The sequence below is a fragment of the Entelurus aequoreus genome, linkage group LG23, assembly GCF_033978785.1.
Source record: "Entelurus aequoreus isolate RoL-2023_Sb linkage group LG23, RoL_Eaeq_v1.1, whole genome shotgun sequence".
In the NCBI taxonomy this organism is placed as follows: domain Eukaryota; kingdom Metazoa; phylum Chordata; class Actinopteri; order Syngnathiformes; family Syngnathidae; genus Entelurus; species Entelurus aequoreus.
The window spans coordinates 33,400,097-33,421,819 of NC_084753.1; the positions used below are offsets into that span (position 1 = coordinate 33,400,097).

At 41.7% G+C, this 21,723-nt stretch overlaps 3 protein-coding genes across 3 annotated transcripts; all 3 read right to left on the reverse strand.

Moving 5' to 3' along the window:
• Nucleotides 1–1,653: 1,653 nt before the first annotated feature.
• LOC133640850 (trace amine-associated receptor 1-like) lies at nucleotides 1,654–2,631 on the reverse strand. Its single transcript, XM_062034532.1, has one exon. It carries the CDS (start codon nucleotides 2,629–2,631, stop codon nucleotides 1,654–1,656), a length of 978 nt encoding a protein of 325 aa, XP_061890516.1.
• A 4,027-nt stretch (nucleotides 2,632–6,658) lies between these two features.
• Nucleotides 6,659–7,636, reverse strand: LOC133640909 (trace amine-associated receptor 1-like). Its single transcript, XM_062034592.1, has one exon. The coding sequence runs from the start codon at nucleotides 7,634–7,636 to the stop codon at nucleotides 6,659–6,661; it is 978 nt and encodes a 325-aa protein (XP_061890576.1).
• An 8,200-nt stretch (nucleotides 7,637–15,836) lies between these two features.
• LOC133640535 (trace amine-associated receptor 1-like) lies at nucleotides 15,837–16,820 on the reverse strand. Its single transcript, XM_062034001.1, has one exon. It carries the CDS (start codon nucleotides 16,818–16,820, stop codon nucleotides 15,837–15,839), a length of 984 nt encoding a protein of 327 aa, XP_061889985.1.
• Between the last annotated feature and the right edge of the window lie 4,903 nt (nucleotides 16,821–21,723).

A 21,723-nucleotide genomic window follows, 5' to 3' on the forward strand; every position in this document is an offset into this window, starting at 1 on the left:
TTGTTATTGCCTTCTGGTTAGCTAATGTTTGCCCTGCAGGTAATAGTCACTTTTCCACCCCTTTATATATTAGGTATAGTTGTAAGCCTAGTTGTTAAAGTGCACAACATTAATGTTAATTAAGCAATATCACATGAGAGGGAATGCTGTTTTTTAATTTGAGCACTGCTGTGATTCGGTTAAAGATAATCATGACATAACATTCTCATATGATATGTTAATTTGCTTTCTTTAAGTAAAAAAAAAAGGTCAAAGACAAAGCTGTTCGGTTTCTTGTGAGTATATACACTTCACTGCCGATGTGGGGGGGCGCCACCTAAAATCTTGCCTAGGGCGCCAGATTGGTTAGGGCCAGGCCTGATACTCAGGAGCGACTTATGTGTGGAATTATTAACACATTACCGTAAAATATCAAGTAATATTATTTAGCTCATTCACGTAAGAGACTAGACGTATAAGATTTCATGGGATTTAGCGATTAGGAGTGACAGATTGTTTGGTAAACGTACAGCATGTTCTATATGTTATAGTTATTTGAATGACTCTTACCATAATATGTTACGTTAACATACCAGGCACGTTCTCAGTTGGTTATTTATGCCTCATATAACGTACACTTATTCAGCCTGTTGTTCACTATTCTTTATTTATTTTAAATTGCCTTTCAAATGTCTATTCTTGGTGTTGGGTTTTATCAAATAAATGTCCCCAAAAAATGCGACTTATACTCCAGTGCGACTTATATATGTTTTTTTCCTTCTTTATTATGCATTTTCGGCCGGTGCGACTTATACTCCGAAAAATACGGTAATTTAGAGTTATTTGGACACTAGGGGAACATATAAGGGTTAGGGGTTAGGGTTAGGGTTACTAATAAGCAATAATTCTGAGGTTATTGAGGGAAGACTCTTAGTTAATGGCTTACTGGTTGTATAATAAGGCCATGCAGAATAAGGCATTAATAAGTACTTACTAATGACTAATTAAGAGCCAATATGTTACTAATTTGCATGTTAATAAGCAACTAATTCATGGTGAATATGTTTTCCCCATACTAAAGTGTTACCAAAAAGACATATCACAAAATTGTTTAAAGATGTTGAAAATACTTCATGCAAAAAGTATCAGTGTCAGTAACACTCGGCAACCACACAATATATGCAATATTTTTTCCACATAAAACATTTTAAAGTGACATTTTTTAAGTAATAATTCATTGAAACAGAGATTTTTTGTCTTATTTTTTTTGTGCAAGGGCAAAAAAATAAAAATAAACAAAGACAAAAGAAGAAAAAAAAACAGCCTGCATGGCAGCTTTGTGTCAACATTGTAACTTTTTCTCATTAGATTTCACCTCATTCCACTTTTTTTAAAATGTTTTTTTAAATTTTTGCAATACTATCACTACTTTGGACACTTCTGGCCTAGAGCCACCTGGAGAAGAAACACAGAGCAGGAAATGAAGGCGCAAGGGCTGTCATGGCAACAACTGGAGCGGAGGGCACAAGACCGAAGGGGATGGAGGAGTTTCATCAATGGCCCGAGCATAACCCATTTAATATTGGGGTCCATATTGTCACACCATCATTGCCCAGTCCTACCAATCAAACCATAAAACCTGTCAAACATTCAAGTAAAACAGCTAATATTACGTCAAATCAAAGTACAATCGGCACAATCCCCTTCGAATATTTTGCCGGTTATGATCATTTTGAAAGCGGAGCGGAACCAGTTGTAGAAGAAAGCATAGATGAAAGGATTGAGCATGGAGTTGGACAAGGTGAGCCAGTTCAGGGTCTCCATGACCGCCACTGATGGAGGACTGCGGAATAACGGCTGGAAGACCACGGAAAAAAAGTATGGAGTCATGAACAGTAAGAAGACTCCCATAACAATGGCCAGAGTCCTGGTGGCTTTCCTCTCCACTTTGCTCACAGACTTTGAAGCGTGGATGCTGCTCAGCTGCTTCTGAGCCACAAAGAAGATCTTCAGGTAGATGCAGCTCATGACCACTGCAGGCAGGTAGAAGGCTAAAAGCGGTCCCATGATGTTCGAGAGGACGACGTTAACCGAGCACGTTTCCCCGCACGCTCCTTGACTGTAACCTCCGACCGTAATACCGAGCGCAATCACAACCGCGACGCTCCAACACGCCCCGATCATCGCGGACGCCACCCGGGCGCTCATCTTGGACGCGTACGACAGCGGCCGGCACACGGCGTAGTATCGGTCTATGGAAATGCAGCACAGGTTCAGAATGGACGACGTGCAGAGTGAGATATCCAGGCTGTCCCGTATCTGACAGGCGAAATTGTGGCGATGGAGACAGGCGGTGACAGTCAAAGTCATGCTGAAAGGAAACACCAGAAGGCCCACCAGCAGGTCGGCCACGGAAAGAGATAAGATGAGATAATTAGTGGGAGTGTGAAGCTGCTGGAAGTGCATGACAGAAATGATGACCAGAAGGTTCCCACATATTGTCACAGCAGACAACAGAGCAAGGAGAACATAGACTGAAACACAGGTCACGGAAGGCCGGCTGCTAAATGACACAGATGCATTGTCAGATTCATAACAAGGATGCATGACGTTAAGATCATAGGTCCAGTTGACCATGGACTCTGCTCCCATTCTCCACGATATCTGCAATAATCACGCACAATATTAGTGGAATGAACATGCACTTCATGCACGTCGGGACAAACAGGACTCTCACCTGCAGACGCCTCCTCAGGTGTGTGTGTCGCAGCCATCAAGCCATATTTATAATCACCGATCATAAGCATATTCCACAAACAAAATCTCTCCTCCAATCAGATGGAATGTGAGTTGGGCCTCATTCTCGGGTATGATTTAGCATGTCATACTTCATAATACCCGAGGTCCTTTCCTAAAGGTTGAATAACACAACTAGAAATTGAAGCTATTAAAGAGGCCCTGTTATGCAAAAGCAACTTTTCTTACCTCCTTCTTTGTCTCATTTTGTCCACCAAAAGTTTTATACTGTGCATGAATGCACAAAGGTGAACTTTGTTGATGTTATCGACTTGTTGGAGTGCTAATCAGGCACATTTGGTCACTGCATGACTGCAAGCTAATCAGGGCTAATATGCTATTTAGGCTAGCTGTATGTACATATTGCATCATTATGCCTCATTTGTAGGTATATTTGAGCTCATTTAATTTCCTTGACTTTTATCTTCTTTGTATATAATTTAGTTTTGCATGTCTCATGACACATAATCTGTATGAAATATTGGCTTCTTTTTGTGTGCCATGTTGTTCCAGACCACAGCAAATGTGACCTACCCATTTTTGTGTTGATTTATTTATTTTATTTTGTCGTTTGAATTCATTTTTGGAGCTGTCATTCCACATTTATCAGTAGGGGGCAGTAGAGCGTACCTGTGACCGGAAGCTTCTTGTCATTCTGATGAGAGCGACCAGTCTGTAAACAACTTGTCAGGAAGTGTTGGTGACGAACCCCAAGATGCAGAGACGGCAGTCTTTGTGCAGGAAAACATGATTTAATGTCCGAAAATTAAGAAAATACACAAACCAGGAACCAGGAACAGGCAAACTGGAAACAGCTAACAGCTAACAGCTAACAGGATAACAAGAAACAAGGAGCTAGGAGACAGCAAACAGGAACAGCTTACCGCAAACAGCGACAACGACATCGACAAGTATTAATGACAATACTCCAGTACAGACTGGATGGCAAGGCAGGTTTAAATAGCAGCTGGCTGATTGACACCAGGTGTGGCCAGGTGCCAATCAGCCGCAGTTGCGGGGAAACAGCGCTCCGGGAGACAAGCAGGAAACAACCAAAATAAAAGTGCTGACAGGAAATGAAGACAAACACAGAGGAAAAACTAAAACAAAACCAAACTGTCAGGGACAAGCCTGACAAAGACAGCCTGCCATTTCCTTTAACTTGGACACACACACTTTGGCCATTAAAAGCCAGTAATTTCCAGGAGTTATCTCACCTTCTGAGTAGCCTCTGATTTATTAATGGTTTCTAATGTTGTAAAAATGTGTAGAATAAATATTACAACAAATATTTCCTTCAGCCTGCGACACAACAGTCATTTTGATAGTAGGCTATCATAGGTAATATAGACACTTAGGTCATGTGTTGCCTTCAATATAAAACTTATATACAGCTTTTCATTTTTTACGGCTCTTGATTTTTGTATTTTTGGTCCAATATGGCTATTTCAACGTTTTGGGTTGCCGACCCCTGGTCTAGACCGTGAGCTTGATAATGTGGAGAAGATTTTGTTTACCTTTGTTTCATTTGTTAATTCTAAACTTAATCCATCCTGAATAAATGTCAATTATTTGCACTGGTTTTGAGGGAAACTTTTACAAAGGGTTTGTACGAACTCTATGAAATGTTCATTAAAATGATTACTGATGTCCAGACTGTGACAGTAATGCCGTTGATATTTAACGTTACGGTGTTGTTCCTTGTTTGCTCTCTTCCAGTGAGTTTTTCAATGCTTTTCCAGAACTTTCTAATGTTCCCTTTTGCAGCTTTGATTCATTCCCAGTGAAAATCAGCCCTGGTCTTCCAGAGCATCGTTGTAACTTTGTTCCTCAAACTTTTAAAAGTTATTTGATCCGTATTTAGACCTGTTTTAGTAGCTCTTATGAGAACTGAATCCCGATTTTTCAAAGGAGTCTAAATTGTTTAAATAATCCAAGGTATTTTTATTGTAGCACTTTTCTTTCTGGGATTTGTTTAGTGTATTTACAGATAATCTCTTTGATTTTTGTCCTTAGGTCATCAATGCTTATCCACTCTATGGGACAATTTTAAGTTTGTTCTCCAGCAAGAATTGGTCTTTTTTTAGGGTTATAGGGCAAGCACTTTTGTGTACCTTTTTGGTCGTGGTGCCTAAATCTTGAAAATTTCCGTGTTATCAGTGTGATGTTATGGTCTGATAAGCCTGTTAGTAAATTGAAAGTTTTTTCCTATGTGATCAGGTTTACTAGTAAATACCAAATCCAGTAAGTTTCGGGAGAAGTGGCCCTGAGATCGGTAGGTTGTGAGTTCAAACCCCGGCCGAGTCATACCAAAGACTATACAAATGGGACCCATTACCTCCCTGCTTGGCACTCAGCTTTAAGGGTTGGAATTGGGGGTTAAATCACCAAAAATGCTGCTGCCCACTGCTCCCTTCACCTCCCAGGGGGTGAACAAGGGGATGGGTCAAATGCAGAGGACAAAGTTCACCACACCTAGTGAGTGTGACAATCATTGGTTCTTTAAGTTTAACTTAAGTGTGTAATTCTAGTAGGGCTGCTTATCATTTGTGTCATGTGGAGGCCGTTTATAATATCCTTAAGTTTCTTTCTGCGTGACCTCTTCAACCAGTCCAGTTTAAAGCCCCCCATAACATTCAAGTCTTTCATACTGTGCTGTTTGAGGATGTCTGAAAATGAACTGAGAAAAATGTCTGTAGCTGTGGGCGGTTGGTATGCTACAATTACCGTGAAAGACATTTCTGGGGTAGGGACCATGGTAGAACAGGGGTTAGTGCATGTGCCTCACAATGCGAAGGTCCTGGGTTCAATCCCCAGGCTCGGGGTTTTTCTGTGTGGAGTTTGCATGTTCTTCCCGGGCACTCCAGCTTCCTCCAACCTCCAAAGACATGCACCTGGGGATAAGTTGATTGGCAACACTAAATATTGTAGCCCTGAACAATATTTAGGACAAAAGGTGTTGTAAGTGTTAACCTAGTCTCCTTTGAATTTTACATTTTTTTGCGTGATTTACAGTTTGAAACATGTTTGTAGCTTTTTCGGGAAACAGATGTATTATTCGAGATTTGGCGGTATACCGTTTAGAGCAGTGGTTCTTAACCTGGGTTCGATCGAACCCTAGGGGTTCGGTGTGTTGGCATCAGGGGTTCGGCAGAGTCTCCGCCGCGGAGGTCAAGACACGCCCGACTCATCGTGTAAATAAAAACTTCTCCCTCTAATTCTTCCCTCTAATTTTCCATATGTGTGAGCAAAAGCAAAAACTCCTTGGGCATTGGGTGGAGCACATATGAGCGACGTCAGACGTGCACATGCACTGTGGTCACACCTGCAGCACACCTGTCCCAAACCTGACTAAATAACAAGTTCAATGTTTTATTGTTGTAATCAAATAATAGCAGTAATTTCCATGAGATTATTTTCTAATATAAGTGTTTTGGCCCACTTACATTGACTATAATATGTTGTTTTTCATGAGCTGTGTACTAGTATTATATGTCTGGGTGGGGGTCCTGCTTTGGAAATAATGTGTATCCCTTTCAGATATCGCATTTAGTTCCCACTAAAACATTCACATGTTGCACAATGAGATGTAAACATTGGATTATGTGTACATTCCTGTAATTTTCTGTTTGTAAAATATATCTTTATTAGTATTTCTTTAATATAATAACATAATTGTATGATTACGGTTCGGGTTCGGTAAATGCGCATATGAAACTGGTGGGGCTCGGTACCTCCAACAAGGTTAAGAACCACTGGTTTAGAGGGCACACTATTACCAGCATTACTTGGTTTCATCTTACTCCCGATTAGGAGATTCACCTGCACATGCAACACAGCCTTTGTAAGAATTTATGTAACAAATCATAACTCTGCCGTTTCGTCAGAATAAATTGCTGTTGGCAAGATCTCCTTGAAATATTTTGCCGGTTATGATCATTTTGAAAGCGGAGCGGAACCAGTTGTAGAAGAAAGCATAGATGAAAGGATTGAGCATGGAGTTGGACAAGGTGAGCCAGTTCAGGGTCTCCATGACCGCCACCGACGGAGGACTGCGGAATAACGGCTGGAAGACCACGGAAAAAAAGTATGGAGTCATGAATAGTAAGAAGACTCCCATAACAATGGCCAGAGTCCTGGTGGCTTTCCTCTCCACTTTGCTCACAGACTTTGAAGCGTGGATGCTGCTCAGCTGCTTCTGAGCCACGAAGAAGATCTTCAGGTAGATGCAGCTCATGACCACTGCAGGCAGGTAGAAGCCAAACACCGGACCCAGGGTGTGCGCCGCAACTATTTGCACCGAGCACGTTTCCTCGCAGCTTCCTTGGCTGAATCCTCCAAAGACGATACCGACCGCTATCAGCGCAGAAACAGCCCAGCACACCCCGATCATCGCGGACGCCACCCGGGCGCTCATCTTGGACGCGTACGACAGCGGCCGGCACACGGCGTAGTATCGGTCTATGGAAATGCAGCACAGGTTGAGAATAGAAGTGGTACAGAGTATGATATCCAAGCTGTCCCGTATCTGACAGGCGAAATTGTGGCGATGGAGACAGGCGGTGACAGTCAAAGTCATGCTGAAAGGAAACACCAGAAGGCCCACCAGCAGGTCGGCCACGGAAAGAGATAAGATGAGATAATTAGTGGGAGTGTGAAGCTGCTGGAAGTGCATGACAGAAATGATGACCAGAAGGTTCCCACATATTGTCACAGCAGACAACAGAGCAAGGAGAACATAGACTGAAACACAGGTCACGGAAGGCCGGCTGCTAAATGACACAGATGCATTGTCAGATTCATAACAAGGATGCATGACGTTAAGATCATAGGTCCAGTTGACCATGGACTCTGCTCCCATTCTCCACGATATCTGCAATAATCACGCACAATATTAGTGGAATGAACATGCACTTCATGCACGTCGGGACAAACAGGACTCTCACCTGCAGGCGCCTCCTCAGGTGTGTGTGTCGCAGCCATCAAGCCATATTTATAATCACCGATCATAAGCATATTCCACAAACAAAATCTCTCCTCCAATCAGATGGAATGTGAGTTGGGCCTCATTTAGCATATCATACTTCATAATACCCAAGGTCCTTTCCTAAAGGTTGAATAACACAACTAGAAATTGAAGCTATTAAAGAGGCCCTGTTATGCAAAAGCAACTTTTCTTACCTACTGGTACCTCTTTTCGGAGTATAAGTCGCTCCGGAGTATAAGTCGCACCGGCCGAAATTGCATAATAAAGAAGGAAAAAAACATATAGAGGTCGCACTGGAGTATACGTCACATTTTTTTGGGGAAATGTATTTGATAAAAGCCAACACCAAGAATAGACATTTAAATAAATAAATAAATGGGTTATACTTGTATAGCGCTTTTCTACCTTCAAGGTACTGTTGCGTCGACAGCTCTTCCTCCCAAGGAAGTCAAAGTCTGCTGTCCACTCCCAAGTTCTTTTAATGGCAAATAAGCTGATGTTAAATTGACCACCAAAAGCAGTAGTTGGTATTTCGTTGTTTATTGTCAAAGCTTTGGCAATAATGAGACCAATCCAGCACCCAAGCGTTCCCTAGCCCGGTCCAGATCGGTCTACCAAAACCCCGGAACTCCTGTCTACTTCCTCCTTCTCCTGTCCCCCCCACCTGCTGTTTTCCCCAGTCTAGCTGTGCTTCTTATCTTAGGAATGTAATGGCAGTCTCAACAAAGACAGTGCTCTGACTCTAACCAAGGACACTCGAATCTAAGCACTTTGTACCACACGAGACATTAGCTGATGTAAATATGACTATAGGAGTTTTTAGAAAGAAGTAACACTTAAATATGGATATATGGAAAATATCTCGTTCCATCAGTACTCAAAGCGCTTTGACAGTATTTCCACATTTACCCATTCACACACACATTCACACACTGATGGCGGGAGCTGCCATGCAAGGCGCTAACCAGCAGCCATCAGAGGCAAAGGGTGAAGTGTCTTGCCCAAGGACACAACGGACGTGACTAGGAAGGTAGAAGGTGGAAGTTTGAAATTTGAAAGGCAATTTAAAATAAATAAAGAATAGTGAACAACAGGCTGAATAAGTGTACGTTATATGAGGCATAAATAACCAACTGAGAACGTGCCTGTATGTTTTTTTTTGATTGATTGATTGAAACTTTTATTAGTAGATTGCACAGTACAGTACATATTCCGTACAATTGACCACTAAATGGTAACACCCAATACGTTTTTCAACTTGTTTAAGTCGGGGTCCACTTAAATTGATTCATGATACTAAAAAGGTGTGTACAAAAGCGTGCACACTTCTGACTAAAACGGTGTGTACAAAAGCGTGCACACTTCTGACTAAAAAGGTGTGTACAAAAGCGTGCACACTTCTGACTAAAAAGGTCTGTACAAAAGCGTGCACATTTATAACTAAAAGGTTGAGTACAAAAGTGTGCTCATTTATGACTAAAAAAAAGTGTGTACTAAAGCGTGCACACTTCTGACTAAAAAGGTGTGTACAAAAGCATGCACACTTCTGACTAAAAAGGTGTGTACAAAAGCGTGCACATTTATAACTAAAAGGTTGAGTACAAAAGTATGCTCATTTATGACTAAAAAAGTGTGTACTAAAGCGTGCACACTTTTGACTAAAAAGGTGTGTACAAAAGCGTGCACACTTCTGACTAAAAAGGTGTGTACAAAATCGTGCACATTTCTGACTAAATAGGTGTGTACAAAATCGTGCACATTTCTGACTAAATAGGTGTGTACAAAAGCGTGCACATTTATGACTAAAAGGTTGAGTACAAAAGTGTGCTCATTTATGACTACAAAAAAGGGTGTACTAACGCGTGCACACTTCTGACTAAAAAGGTGTGTACAAAAGCATGCACACTTCTGACTAAAAAGGTGTGTACAAAAGCGTGCACATTTATAACTAAAAGGTTGAGTACAAAAGTGTGCTCATTTATGACTAAAAAAGTGTGTACTAAAGCGTGCACACTTCTGACTAAAAAGGTGTGTACAAAAGCGTGCACACTTCTGACTAAAAAGGTGTGTACAAAATCGTGCACATTTCTGACTAAATAGGTGTGTACAAAAGTGTGCACACTTCTGACTAAAAAAGTGTACAAAAGCGTACACATTTCTGACTGAAAAAGTGTGTACAAAAGCATGCACATTTATGACTAAAAAGGTGTGTACAAAAGCGAGCACACTTCTGACTAAAAAGATATGTACAAAAGCGTGCACATTTCTGATTAAAAAGGTGTGTACAAAAGCGTGCACACTTCTGACTAAAAAGGTGTGAACAAAAGTGTGCACACTTCTGACTAAAAAGGTGTGTACAAAAGTGTGCACACTTCTGACTAAAAGGTGTGTACAAAAGCGTGCACATTTATGACTAAAAGGTTGACTACAAAAGTGTGCTCATTTATGACTAAAAAAGTGTGTACAAAGACGTGCACACTTCTGACTAAAAAGGTGTGTACAAAAGCGTGCACATTTCTGACTAAAAAGGTGTGTACAAAAGCGTGCACATTTCTGACTAAATAGGTGTGTACAAAAGCGTGCACACTTCTGACTAAAAAGGTGTACAAAAGCGTACACATTTCTGACTGAAAAAGTGTGTACAAAAGCATGCACATTTATGACTAAAAAGGTGTGTACAAAAGCGAGCACACTTCTGACTAAAAAGATGTGTACAAAAGCGTGCACATTTCTGACTAAAAAGGCGTGTACAAAAGCGTGCACACTTCTGACTAAAAAGGTGTGAACAAAAGTGTGCACACTTCTGACTAAAAAGGTGTGTACAAAAATGTGCACACTTTTGACTAAAAGGTGTGTACAAAAGCGTGCACATTTATGACTAAAAGGTTGAGTACAAAAGTGTGCTCATTTATGACTAAAAAAGTGTGTACAAAGACGTGCACACTTCTGACTAAAAAGGTGTGTACAAAAGCGTGCACATTTCTGACTAAAAAGGTGTGTACAAAAGCGTGCACATTTCTGACTAAAAAGTGTGTACAAAGACGTGCACACTTCTGACTAAAAAGGTGTGTACAAAAGCGTGCACATTTCTGACTAAAAAGGTGTGTGTACAAAAGCGTGCACACTTCTGACTAAAAAGGTGTGTACAAAAGTGTGCACATTTTTTACTAAAAAGGTGTGTACAAAAGCATGCACATTTATGACTAAAAAGGTGTGTACAAAAGCGTGCACATTTCTGACTAAAAAGGTGTGTACAAACGCGTGCACATTAATGACTAAAAAGGTGTGTACAAAAGCGTGCACATTTCTGACTAAAAAGATGTGTACAAAAGCGTGCACATTTCTGACTAAAAAGGTGTGTACAAAAGCGTGCACATTTCTGACTAAAAATGTGTGTACAAAAGCATGCACATTCAATGCTGACTAAAAAGGTGTGTACAAAAGCGTGCACATTGCTGACTAAAAAGGTGTGTACAAAAGCGTTAATTAATTATTGTTATATATTGTCAAATTTTAGTGTTTTTTAAAAATAATTTCAGGGCAGTGAATTGTTTTTATTTTTTTATGTAGTTTGATTTCTTTTAATTTGAGTCCTTTTAACCGTAAGAAAATAGTCACAATGTAAATGTAAACACAATAAGACTGTAAAGACCCTCTCCATTAAAGAAGAGGATGTACGCCGGCAGTTCTTGAAGCTGAATACGCGGAAGGCCCCCGGGCCGGATGGTGTCTCCCCCTCCACTCTCAGACACTGTGCGGACCAGCTGGCTCCTGTCTTCACTGACATTTTTAACACCTCTCTGGAGCTATGCCGCGTGCCGTCCTGCTTTAAGACCTCTACCATTGTCCCTGTCCCCAAGAAAGCACGGATCACAGGACTAAATGACTACAGGCCGGTCGCGCTGACGTCTGTGGTCATGAAGTCCTTTGAGCGCTTGGTCCTGCCTCACCTCAAGGACATCACCGCCCCCCTCCTGGACCCACTGCAGTTCGCCTACAGAGCCAACAGGTCTGTGGATGATGCAGTGAACCTGGCCCTCCACTTCACCCTGGAGCACCTGGACTCCCCAGGAACCTACGCTAGGATCCTGTTTGTGGACTTCAGCTCTGCCTTCAACACCATCCTCCCTGGACTGCTACGAGACAAGCTCTACCAGCTCAGCGTGCCCGACTCCCTCTGCAGTTGGATTAATGACTTCCTGACAGACCGAAGACAGCACGTAAGGCTGGGGAAGATTGTCTCGGACAGTCGAACCACAAACACTGGTACTCCTCAGGGCTGTGTACTCTCCCCCTGGCTCTTCTCCCTGTATACAAACTGCTGCACCTCCAGTCACCAATCCGTAAAACTGCTCAAGTTTGCGGATGACACCACCCTCATCGGGCTCATCTCGAATGGCGATGAGTCCGCCTACAGGAGAGAGGTAGACCGGCTGACGTCCTGGTGCAGCCTCAATAACCTGGAGCTGAACGCCCAGAAAACAGTGGAGATGATCATGGACTTCAGGAAAGTCACAGCCCCACCATCCCCCCTCACCCTGATTGACTCTCCCACCCCCGTCCCCATTGTGGACTGCTTCCGTTTCTTGGGCACCACCATCACCCAGGACCTCAAGTGGGAGCTGACCATCAGCTCCCTCATCAAGAAGGCCCAGCAGAGGATGTACTTCCTGCGGCAGCTGAGGAAACTTAAGGTGCCGACCGAGATGCTGGTGCAGTTTTACTCAGCCATCATAGAGTCCATCCTGACCTCCTCCATCACAGTGTGGTTCCCCGGCGCCACAGTCCAGGATAAGAATAGACTGCAACGCATCGTACGTGCTGCGGAGAAGGTGATTGGCTGCAAGCTCCCATCCCTCCAGGACTTGTTCTCCTCCAGGACTAGGAGGCGTGTGGGTCGGCTCACAGCTGACTCTTCTCACCCTGGACACACACTATTCTCCCCTCTCCCCTCAGGCAGGAGACTACGCTCCATCCAGACCCACACCTCCCGCCACCTGAACAGTTTTTTCCCCTCGGCCATCAGGCAAATGAACAAGAACTCCTAACAGCAGCTCCTTGAATTCCTTGAATCCCTTCTAAGTCTATCTGATAGCTCAGTCACAGCTCTTTTTATACCAAATATGTGTTATATGTGTTTTATGTCGCACGTTTGCACCAAGAAAAATTCCTAGTTTGTGAACCCGTTCTCAAACAATGGCAATAAAACTATTCTGATTCTGATTCTGATTCTAAATTGTTTGCCACTTGCCAACATTAAAAATTGTATTTGTAGCAATGTCCTGAGTTTTAAGAGCTACTTCTTCTGCTTTGCACCGTGACATTAATTCAACACAAATAATTATGTTTTGTCTGTTCCGGTTTCCAAACGTCAACATTGAGAAAATAACTATTCAAAGAAGATCATCACATAGAAAGTCTTCTTCAAAGATTCTGCATCATCCCAAGTATGCTCGGTTTAAGGCAGCGTTTCTCAAAGTGTGGGGCGCGCCCCACTGGTGGGGAATAGAGACATGTCAGGTGGGGCGCGAGGAACGGGAGGAAATTTCACTTTTATTTTTTTAATTTTTTTATTATTATATTCTTTGATATTTTTTTTTACTATGCTTTCATTTTCTATACACACTGGAAATCACTTTGTGATTCTGTCTGTGAAATCCGCTATATAGATAAATGTAAATTACTTATTTTTCCTGTATGCTTTACATTTCTAGGTAGGAGCGAAAGTTTGACAGACAGCAACAGTAACTAATGGGGGCGGGGCTAAGTGGAAGCTTTGTGAATGGCGAGTCACTGTGCGAGGATTTGCTGTTTTGCAAATACATAAAAAATAGAGCCACTGCTGATGAGCTGTTCGAGATAATGGACAGTTTCCTCAAAGAACACGACCTTAAATGGGAAAACTGTGTGGGCTTTTGCTCTGATGGCGCGCATGGCAAAGTCAAGAAACGGGCTGCAGGCTCTAATAAAGAGGGTTGCGCCAAATGCGCATTGGACACAATGTGTCATTCACCGGGAAACACTCGCGTCAAGGCAGCTCAGCCCCGAATTCAATGAGGTTTTAACAGTGGCAGTGTCAAGCCTGCAACCCCCATTTGAAAAGCTGTGCAGTGCAAAACAGGCTCATTGCAGCCACTAATGCTGGAGTACTGTAAAACTCATGTTCACTTGCCCTGTCCTCCTTTTTTTGGCAAAGATTGCAAAGTGGCACTTTTATTTTCATTTATTATTGAACTTGATGCAAGTTATTTGATTTATTATTGAACTTGATGCAAGTTATAACACTTTTATTTGATTTATTATTGAACTTGATGCAAGTTATAACACTTTTATTTGATTTATTATTGAACTTGATGCAAGTTATAACACTTTTATTTGATTTATTATTGAACTTGATGCAAGTTATAACACTTTTTTTGATTTATTATTGAACTTGATGCAAGTTATAACACTTTTGTTTTATTTATTATTGAACTTGATGCAAGTTATAACACTTTTGTTTTATTTATTATTGAACTTGATGCAAGTTATAACACTTTTATTTGATTTATTATTGAACTTGATGCAAGTTATAACACTTTTTTTTATTTATTATTGAACTTGATGCAAGTTATAACACTTTTGTTTTATTTATTATTGAACTTGATGCAAGTTATTTGATTTACTATTGAACTTGATGCAAGTTATAACACTTTTATTTGATTTATTATTGAACTTGATGCAAGTTATAACACTTTTTTTGATTTATTATTGAACTTGATGCAAGTTATAACCCTTTTTTTGATTTATTATTGAACTTGATGCAAGTTATAACACTTTTGTTTTATTTATTATTGAATTGATGCAAGTTATTTTATTTGATATTGAACTTGATGCAAGTTATACCACAGCTGCACAGTTATTTTATTTATTATTGAACTTGATTTTATTTGATGTTATTGAGTTTGAGTGTATAAAACTTGATGTTACTTGATGTTCGATAAATTGGAAAATGTTAAGCTTGGCATTAGCGTTCTGTTGGGGCGATGGGGGCAGGTGGGGCTTGAAAACTCCCCCTTGTCCAAAGTGGGGGATGACAAAAAAAGTTTGAGAACCACTGGTTTAAGGATTGCACCTTGAATAATTCTTGTTTTCAGACTAAAACACTTACTTTTAGCTTCAAAGTCCTGCTTGTTTTTAGACTAGGCCATTTTAATTCAGAAGGTCTTTTCAGACATCTTCTATCTTCTCAGCTCTTTTTTGTGATATGTGTGCTTTTTTAATGCCCCAGAATGAAGCACATATATTTTCTTATTTTCTATCCGATGTTAGTAAAAAAAACGTTTTCAAAATGCATCAAAATAATTTCATGTCAGCCACAAACAAAAACAAGGCAAAAATAATAATACGGTAATGTGCAAATATAAAAAAGTAATATTTTAGTTTTTAAAAAAAAATCATTTCCAGGCAGCAAATTATTTTTCTTTTTTAAAGTAGTTTGTTTTCTTTTTATTTGAGTCCTTATAACCGTGAGCAAATAGTCACAATGCAAATTGTTTGCCACTTTCCAAAATGTAAAATTGTATTTGTAGCCATGTCCTTATTTTTAAGAGCTATTTCCTCTACTTTACACCGTGACATTAATTTAACACGAATAATTATGTTTGGTCTGTTCCGCTTTCCAAACGTCAACATTGAAAAAATAACTATTGAAAGAAGGTCATCATAACATCATGCTGTTTAAGCAGAAATCCATGCAGGAAATCACCTACAATCAGAATAAGAATCAAATCAGAATCAGCTTTATTGGACAAGTATGTGAAATACCAGGAATTTGACTTGGTAGGCCTTGCTCTCTTTGTTCATTGTAAACAATAATGATTAACTACACATATTAACAAGTACTTCAATAAGGCTAATAAATAACAGTGCAGTGATGAATAGAGCAAATAGCAACAAAGATGATGACTTGAACATGACTTATTATATCCAAAGTCACAGATTAGCTCCAGAGATACAATTGCGATGTTATTGCGATATTTCAACTTAAGAGCACAAATAAGCAGCATTCTGTGTTAGCATTCACAGAACAACATTAAAAGAGTTTGGTGTTGGCAAAACCAGCCTGACATATTTTCCCAGTCATGATGAGTTTAAAAGCTGTTCTAAACCAGCTGTAAAAGAAAGCATAGATGAAGGGGTTAAGCATGGAATTGGAGAGGGTCAGCCAGTTTAGTGTCTCTATCACAGCAACGGGCGTGATACGGAAAGTGAAAGGCTGAAAGATGATACAAACAAAGTACGGCGTCCAACATAGAATAAAAACTCCCATCACTGTAGCCAACGTTTTGGTCGCTTTCCTCTCCATCATACTGACGCCTCCTGACTTTGACTTGTGGATGACGCGTACTTGCCTCTGTGCCACGAGAAATATTCTCAAGTAGATGCTGAGCATGATGATGACTGGAATGTAAAAGGAAAATATGCACGCCAGAGTGGTTGATATCAACGCGTCCATTAAACAGCTGCCTTCACATTTGCCTTGATTAAATCCCGTAACCGTGACTCCGATTCCTAACAGTGCAGAAATCCCCCAGCTTACCAGGACCATAGCACCAACAACACGGTGGCTGATTTTGCTCCTGTACGTCAGGGGCTGGCACACTGCGTGGTATCTGTCGACAGAAATGCAGCACAGGTTCAATATGGACGCCGTGCTCAGCGTGACGTCAAAAGTACCTCGTATTTTACACAACAGGCCTTCGTGATGCCAGCAGGAGAACACAGTGAAAGCCATACTGAAAGGAAAAACTAGAATCCCGACGAGCAGGTCGGCCACAGCTAAAGACAGAATGAGGTAGTTAGTCGGACTCTGTAGCTGTCGGAAACAAACTACAGCGATTATTACGAGAAGGTTCCCGCATACGATGCAAAGTGACAAAAAGCCAAGAAAAACATACAAAGCAAGGCACGCAACTGAGGGATGACTTGCAAATATGTAAGTTGTATTATCTAATGTGTAGCAGGGGTGGATGTCATCTAAAACGTTGGTCTTGTTGACAGTCATCTCCTCTTCCATCCCTGTGGATTCCTGGAATCAAATACACAACTACTGAAAAGCATACAACACCATCAGGAACATAACATGACAAACTCTTACCAAGTCAGTCAGAGCATCAATGCTGCTCTCAGTTTCCGTGGAGCCGTTTTCAACTTCCACATAATTAACATAATGCATGCAAATATTTCTCGGCCAATCATTTTGCATTCATTGATGACCGCACGTTTCAGTGGTTTGAGAAGTCTCAAAACCAGTTTGATGCTTGAGGTGGAGACATAGTAAGTACCTCTAACACAGTACCAACTCCCAAAAGATCAGCCAAGCCATCGGCCCACATGATGACCTGCTCGCCACGGTCATAAAGCGGAAACTGAGGTGGTACGGACACATGACCAGATCCTCAGGCCTTGCAAAAAACATCCTGCAAGGCACCGTGCAAGGTGGCAGGAGACAAGGGACACAAAAGAAAAGATGGGAAGATAACATCGGAGAATAAACTCACTTGAAACTCACTGAGGCAATGAGAGCTGCTGAGGACAGAGAAAGATGGAGAGAGCTGGTCAACAGATCGTCTGTGGTGCCCCAACGACCCCCCGGGGTTATGGGATAGGTACAAGGTACAGGTACAACTCCTGGTACCTGGGAATCAATACTGATACTCAATGGCACCAATGTGTGTGTTGATAAATGTTCATTTGTTTAAAGGAAGATTTTAATCTACATAAAAAACACTTCCTTGTGGTCCAGATAATATTATTGGATATGCTTTGGTGTACGCTCTGCGTAAATTTTGCTTCACCATCTTTTAATAGACTTACCGGGTTATAGATAAACCTATGGATAACGGAGACATATATAATAGTCTCCATTTCAGGAGAGAGAGGACGCTAAAGGCAGTGCCTTTAAGGCACGCCCCCAATATTGTTGTCCGGGTGGAAATCGGGAGAAATTCGGGAGAATAGTTTCCCCGGGAGATTATCGGGAGAGGCACTGAAATTCGTGAGTCTCCCAGGAAAATCGGGAGGGTTGACAAGTATGACTGTAACGCCGTTATTTTCAGTGGTAACTAGTAGTCTAATGCGTTATTTTTTATATTCAGTAACTCAGTTACCGTTACTACTTGATGCGTTACTGCGTTATTTTACGTTATTTTTTATGTAGTATCGGCTAGAAAGTGAGAAGATCTGAGTGTGTTTTATTGGAGAGTTGCAGTGTCGTCCTTCTGATTCTTCCTCTGTCACAAGAGGCGCGCTGTGTGTGTGTGGGTGTGTGTGTGGGGGGTGGGGGGCGTGTCTGTGTTTACTAACAAGAGACCATGGCGTAGCAGAAGTCGAGTTTCTTAACATGGAGATATTCTCACTACTTTTCTTTTGTCGAGCACAAAGAAAATAACATTTTAGTTAAATGTAAGTTGTGTCTTGGATCAAAGATCCTATCTACTGCCCAAAACAGCAATTCAAATCTGCTGAAACAGCTACAAAAGCAACATGTTTAGACGAAGCCAGTAAAGAGAGACACACTTCACCATCCACTAAGCAACAGCGGCTGGATTTTAAAGGAGGGACTGCTAGCCAGGACAACATTGATAGAGCTATTGCAGCGTATGTGCTAGAAGACATGCAGGCTATTTCTACAGTGGAGTCACCCGCTTTCAGGCAGCTGGACACAGTGGACAGTGAGCACATAAACATGGAAAGCGAGCTAAAGAAAACACTCCAAACTCTGCCTCTGCTCATCATTTAGCACTGAAGGTACACACACTCTGTCAATTCTCTTATATACTTTTTCATTCTAGACTTCTAGAGTGTTTGATTATCACATCACTCTAAATGTACATCTATAAAGTTCACAAACATAAAGAGGGATCCTAGTGGGCCAGGCCAATCTTTCCTTTTCTCTAAACTAAAACCGGGGAAATGCGTAGTGTTCTGGGCTTCAGTACAGTGTTGAGCTCCTGAAGACATGATTTTATTTCACAATTCCTTGAGAGAAAAAAAGGCCTGGTTAGGCTTTGTGTGTATAGCAGTATGTGTGCTGTATGTAGTGGCATGACATATAATCATGTCATGTGTGCCTTCCTTGGGTGAAGCCAGGTTTACAGCTATGTTGTGACATGTTATTATGCGGTTTGTTACTTATGTATGTTGTATTGCAGCTATTTAAAATAGTTTTGTCGATTTGTTCTGGCCCAAAATAAATTGGCCCTTTGAAACATATCTTTGTCTTTGTGTGTTGTATGTAGACCACATTGCTTAGCAGAGTTCAGTGATGCAAATGCATGTCAAGTTGATCAACAGATTGTATTATTCTCCACTGCAATAACAGTACTGGCTTCCTGTGCACTTAAGATGTGACTTTAAGGTTTTACTACTTACGTATAAAATACTACACGGTCTAGCTCCATCCTATCTTGCTGACTGTATTGTACCATATGTCCCGGCAAGAAATCTGCGTTCAAAGAACTCCGGCTTATTAGTGATTCCCAGAGTCCAAAAAAAGTCTGCGGGCTATAGAGCGTTTTCTGTTCGGGCTCCAGTACTATGGAATGCCCTCCCGGTAACAGTTAGAGATGCTACCTCAGTAGAAGCATTTAAGTCCCATCTTAAAACTCATTTGTATACTCTAGCCTTTAAATAAACCCCCCTTTTTTAGACTAGTTGATCTGCCGTTTCCTTTTCTCCTCTGCCCCCTCGCTGGGTTATTCCGGTTCCGGTGACCATGGATGAGGTGCTGGCTGTCCAGAGTTGAGACCCGGGGTGGACTGCTCGCCTGTGCATCGGTTGGGGACGTCTCTGCGCTACTGACATGTCTCCGCTCGGGATGGTCTTTTGCTGGCCCCACTATGGACTGGACTCTCACTGTTATGTTGGATCCACTAGGGACTGTACTTAGAGGGGGGGTTACCCACATATGCGATCTTCCCCAAGATTTCTCATAGTCATTCACATCGACGTCCCTTGTGTGGGCTCTGTGTCGAGGATATCGTTGTGGCTTGTGCAGCCCTTTGAGACTTTTGTGATTTAGGGCTATATAAATAAACATTGATTGATTGATTGATTGATACTGAAATGAAGGCTAAAAGGGCATTAATGGGAGCCTTAAAAAAAGAAAGAAAGAAGTAACTAAATAGTTACTTTTCACAGTAACGCATTAATTTTTGGTGTAAGTAACTGAGTTAGTAACTGAGTTACTTTGGAAACAAAGTAACTAGTAACTGTAACTAGTTACTGGTTTTCAGTAACTAACCCAACACTGTTTATGGGATGCAAAGTTTCTATAGAAAGGGTGAGTAAATTATACCTCTCTATTTGAAAAAGCACATGAATTCTTCATTTATTGTCATTTGTTGGCGTGTCAGAGGTCACACAGGCCCCTGAAATAGATGCCCAGGCTATGCCTGTAAAAATCTTTATGAGATTGTCAACAACGTGTGAAAAACTTTGACCAAATGCTGAAGTCCTCAACTGTGCTCCGGCGTCCAGGAAACATAGAAAGTCTGCGTTTATTTAAGGACGGGTTTCGGACTGGTGGTGAAAACTGACCTGTTGACTCCAATAAAAAGGTGGAGGTCTGGTGTTAGGAGTTCATGCCCAAATCCACACATAAAATAACAATTATTATAATAAATATAGTGCATAGTAAATTGTTCTATCAATATAAATGATTAATTTGAGGATGACTACATTTTACATTTTATTTTGAAATACGGAGTGAGGAGTTGTCATTTTGGATATGTAAAAAACAACACAAAAAAAATGTATATAGTAATGTGCAAATATAAAAAACTAATATTTCAGTGATTATTGTTATATATTGTCATATTTTAGTGATTTTTTAAATCATTTCCAGGCAGTGAATTGTTTTTATTTTTTAATGTTGTTTGTTTTCTTTTTATTTATTTGAGTCCTTTTAACCGTAAGCACATTTTCACAATGCAAATTGTTTGCCATTTGCCAAAACTTGAAATCGAATTTGTAGCAATGTCCCTAGTTTTAAGAGCTATTTCTTCTACTTTACACCGTGACATTAATTTAGCATAAATAATTATGCTCTCTGAGCTGCCACCTTACTGTGGTAGAGTAGTTTGCGTGTCCCAATGATCCTAGGAGCTATGTTGTCCGGGGGCTTCCATGCCCCCTGGTAGGGTCTCCCAAGACAAACAGGTCCTAGGTGAGGGATCAGACAAAGAGCAGTTCGAAGACTTCTATGGAAATACAAGAACTGAGACTCAGATTTCCCTCGCCCGGACGCGGGTAACCGGGGCCCCCCTCTGGAGCCAGGCCCGGAGTTGGGGCACGATGGCGAGTGCCTGGTGGCTGGCCTGTCCCCATGGGGCCCGGCCGGGCACGGCCCGAAGAGTTAACGTGGGTCCTCCCTCCAATGGGCTCACCACCCATAGCAGGGGCCATAGAGGTCGGGTGCAATGTGAGCTGGGCGGAAGCCGAAGGCAGAGCACTTGGCGGTCCGATCCTCGGCTACAGAAGCTAGCTCTTGGGACGTGGAACGTCACCTCGCTGGGGGGAAAGGAGCCTGAGCTAGTGCGCGAGGTGGAGAAGTTCCGGCTAGATATAGTCGGACTCACTTCGACGCACAGCAAGGGCTCTGGAACCAGTTCTTTCGAGAGGGGCTGGACTCTCTTCCACTCTGGCGTTGCCAGCAGTGAGAGGCGACGGGCCGGGGTGGCAATTCTTGTTGCCCCCCGGCTCAGAGCCTGCATGTTGGAGTTCAACCAGGTGGACGAGAGGGTAGCTTCCCTCCGCCTTCGGGTGGGGGGACGGGTCCTGACTGTTGTTTGCGCTTACGCGCCAAACAGCAGCTCAGAGTACCCACCCTTTTTGGATTCGCTCGAGGGAGTACTTGAGGGTGCCCCCCTCGGGTGATTCCCTCATTCTACTGGGGGACTTCAACGCTCATATTGGCA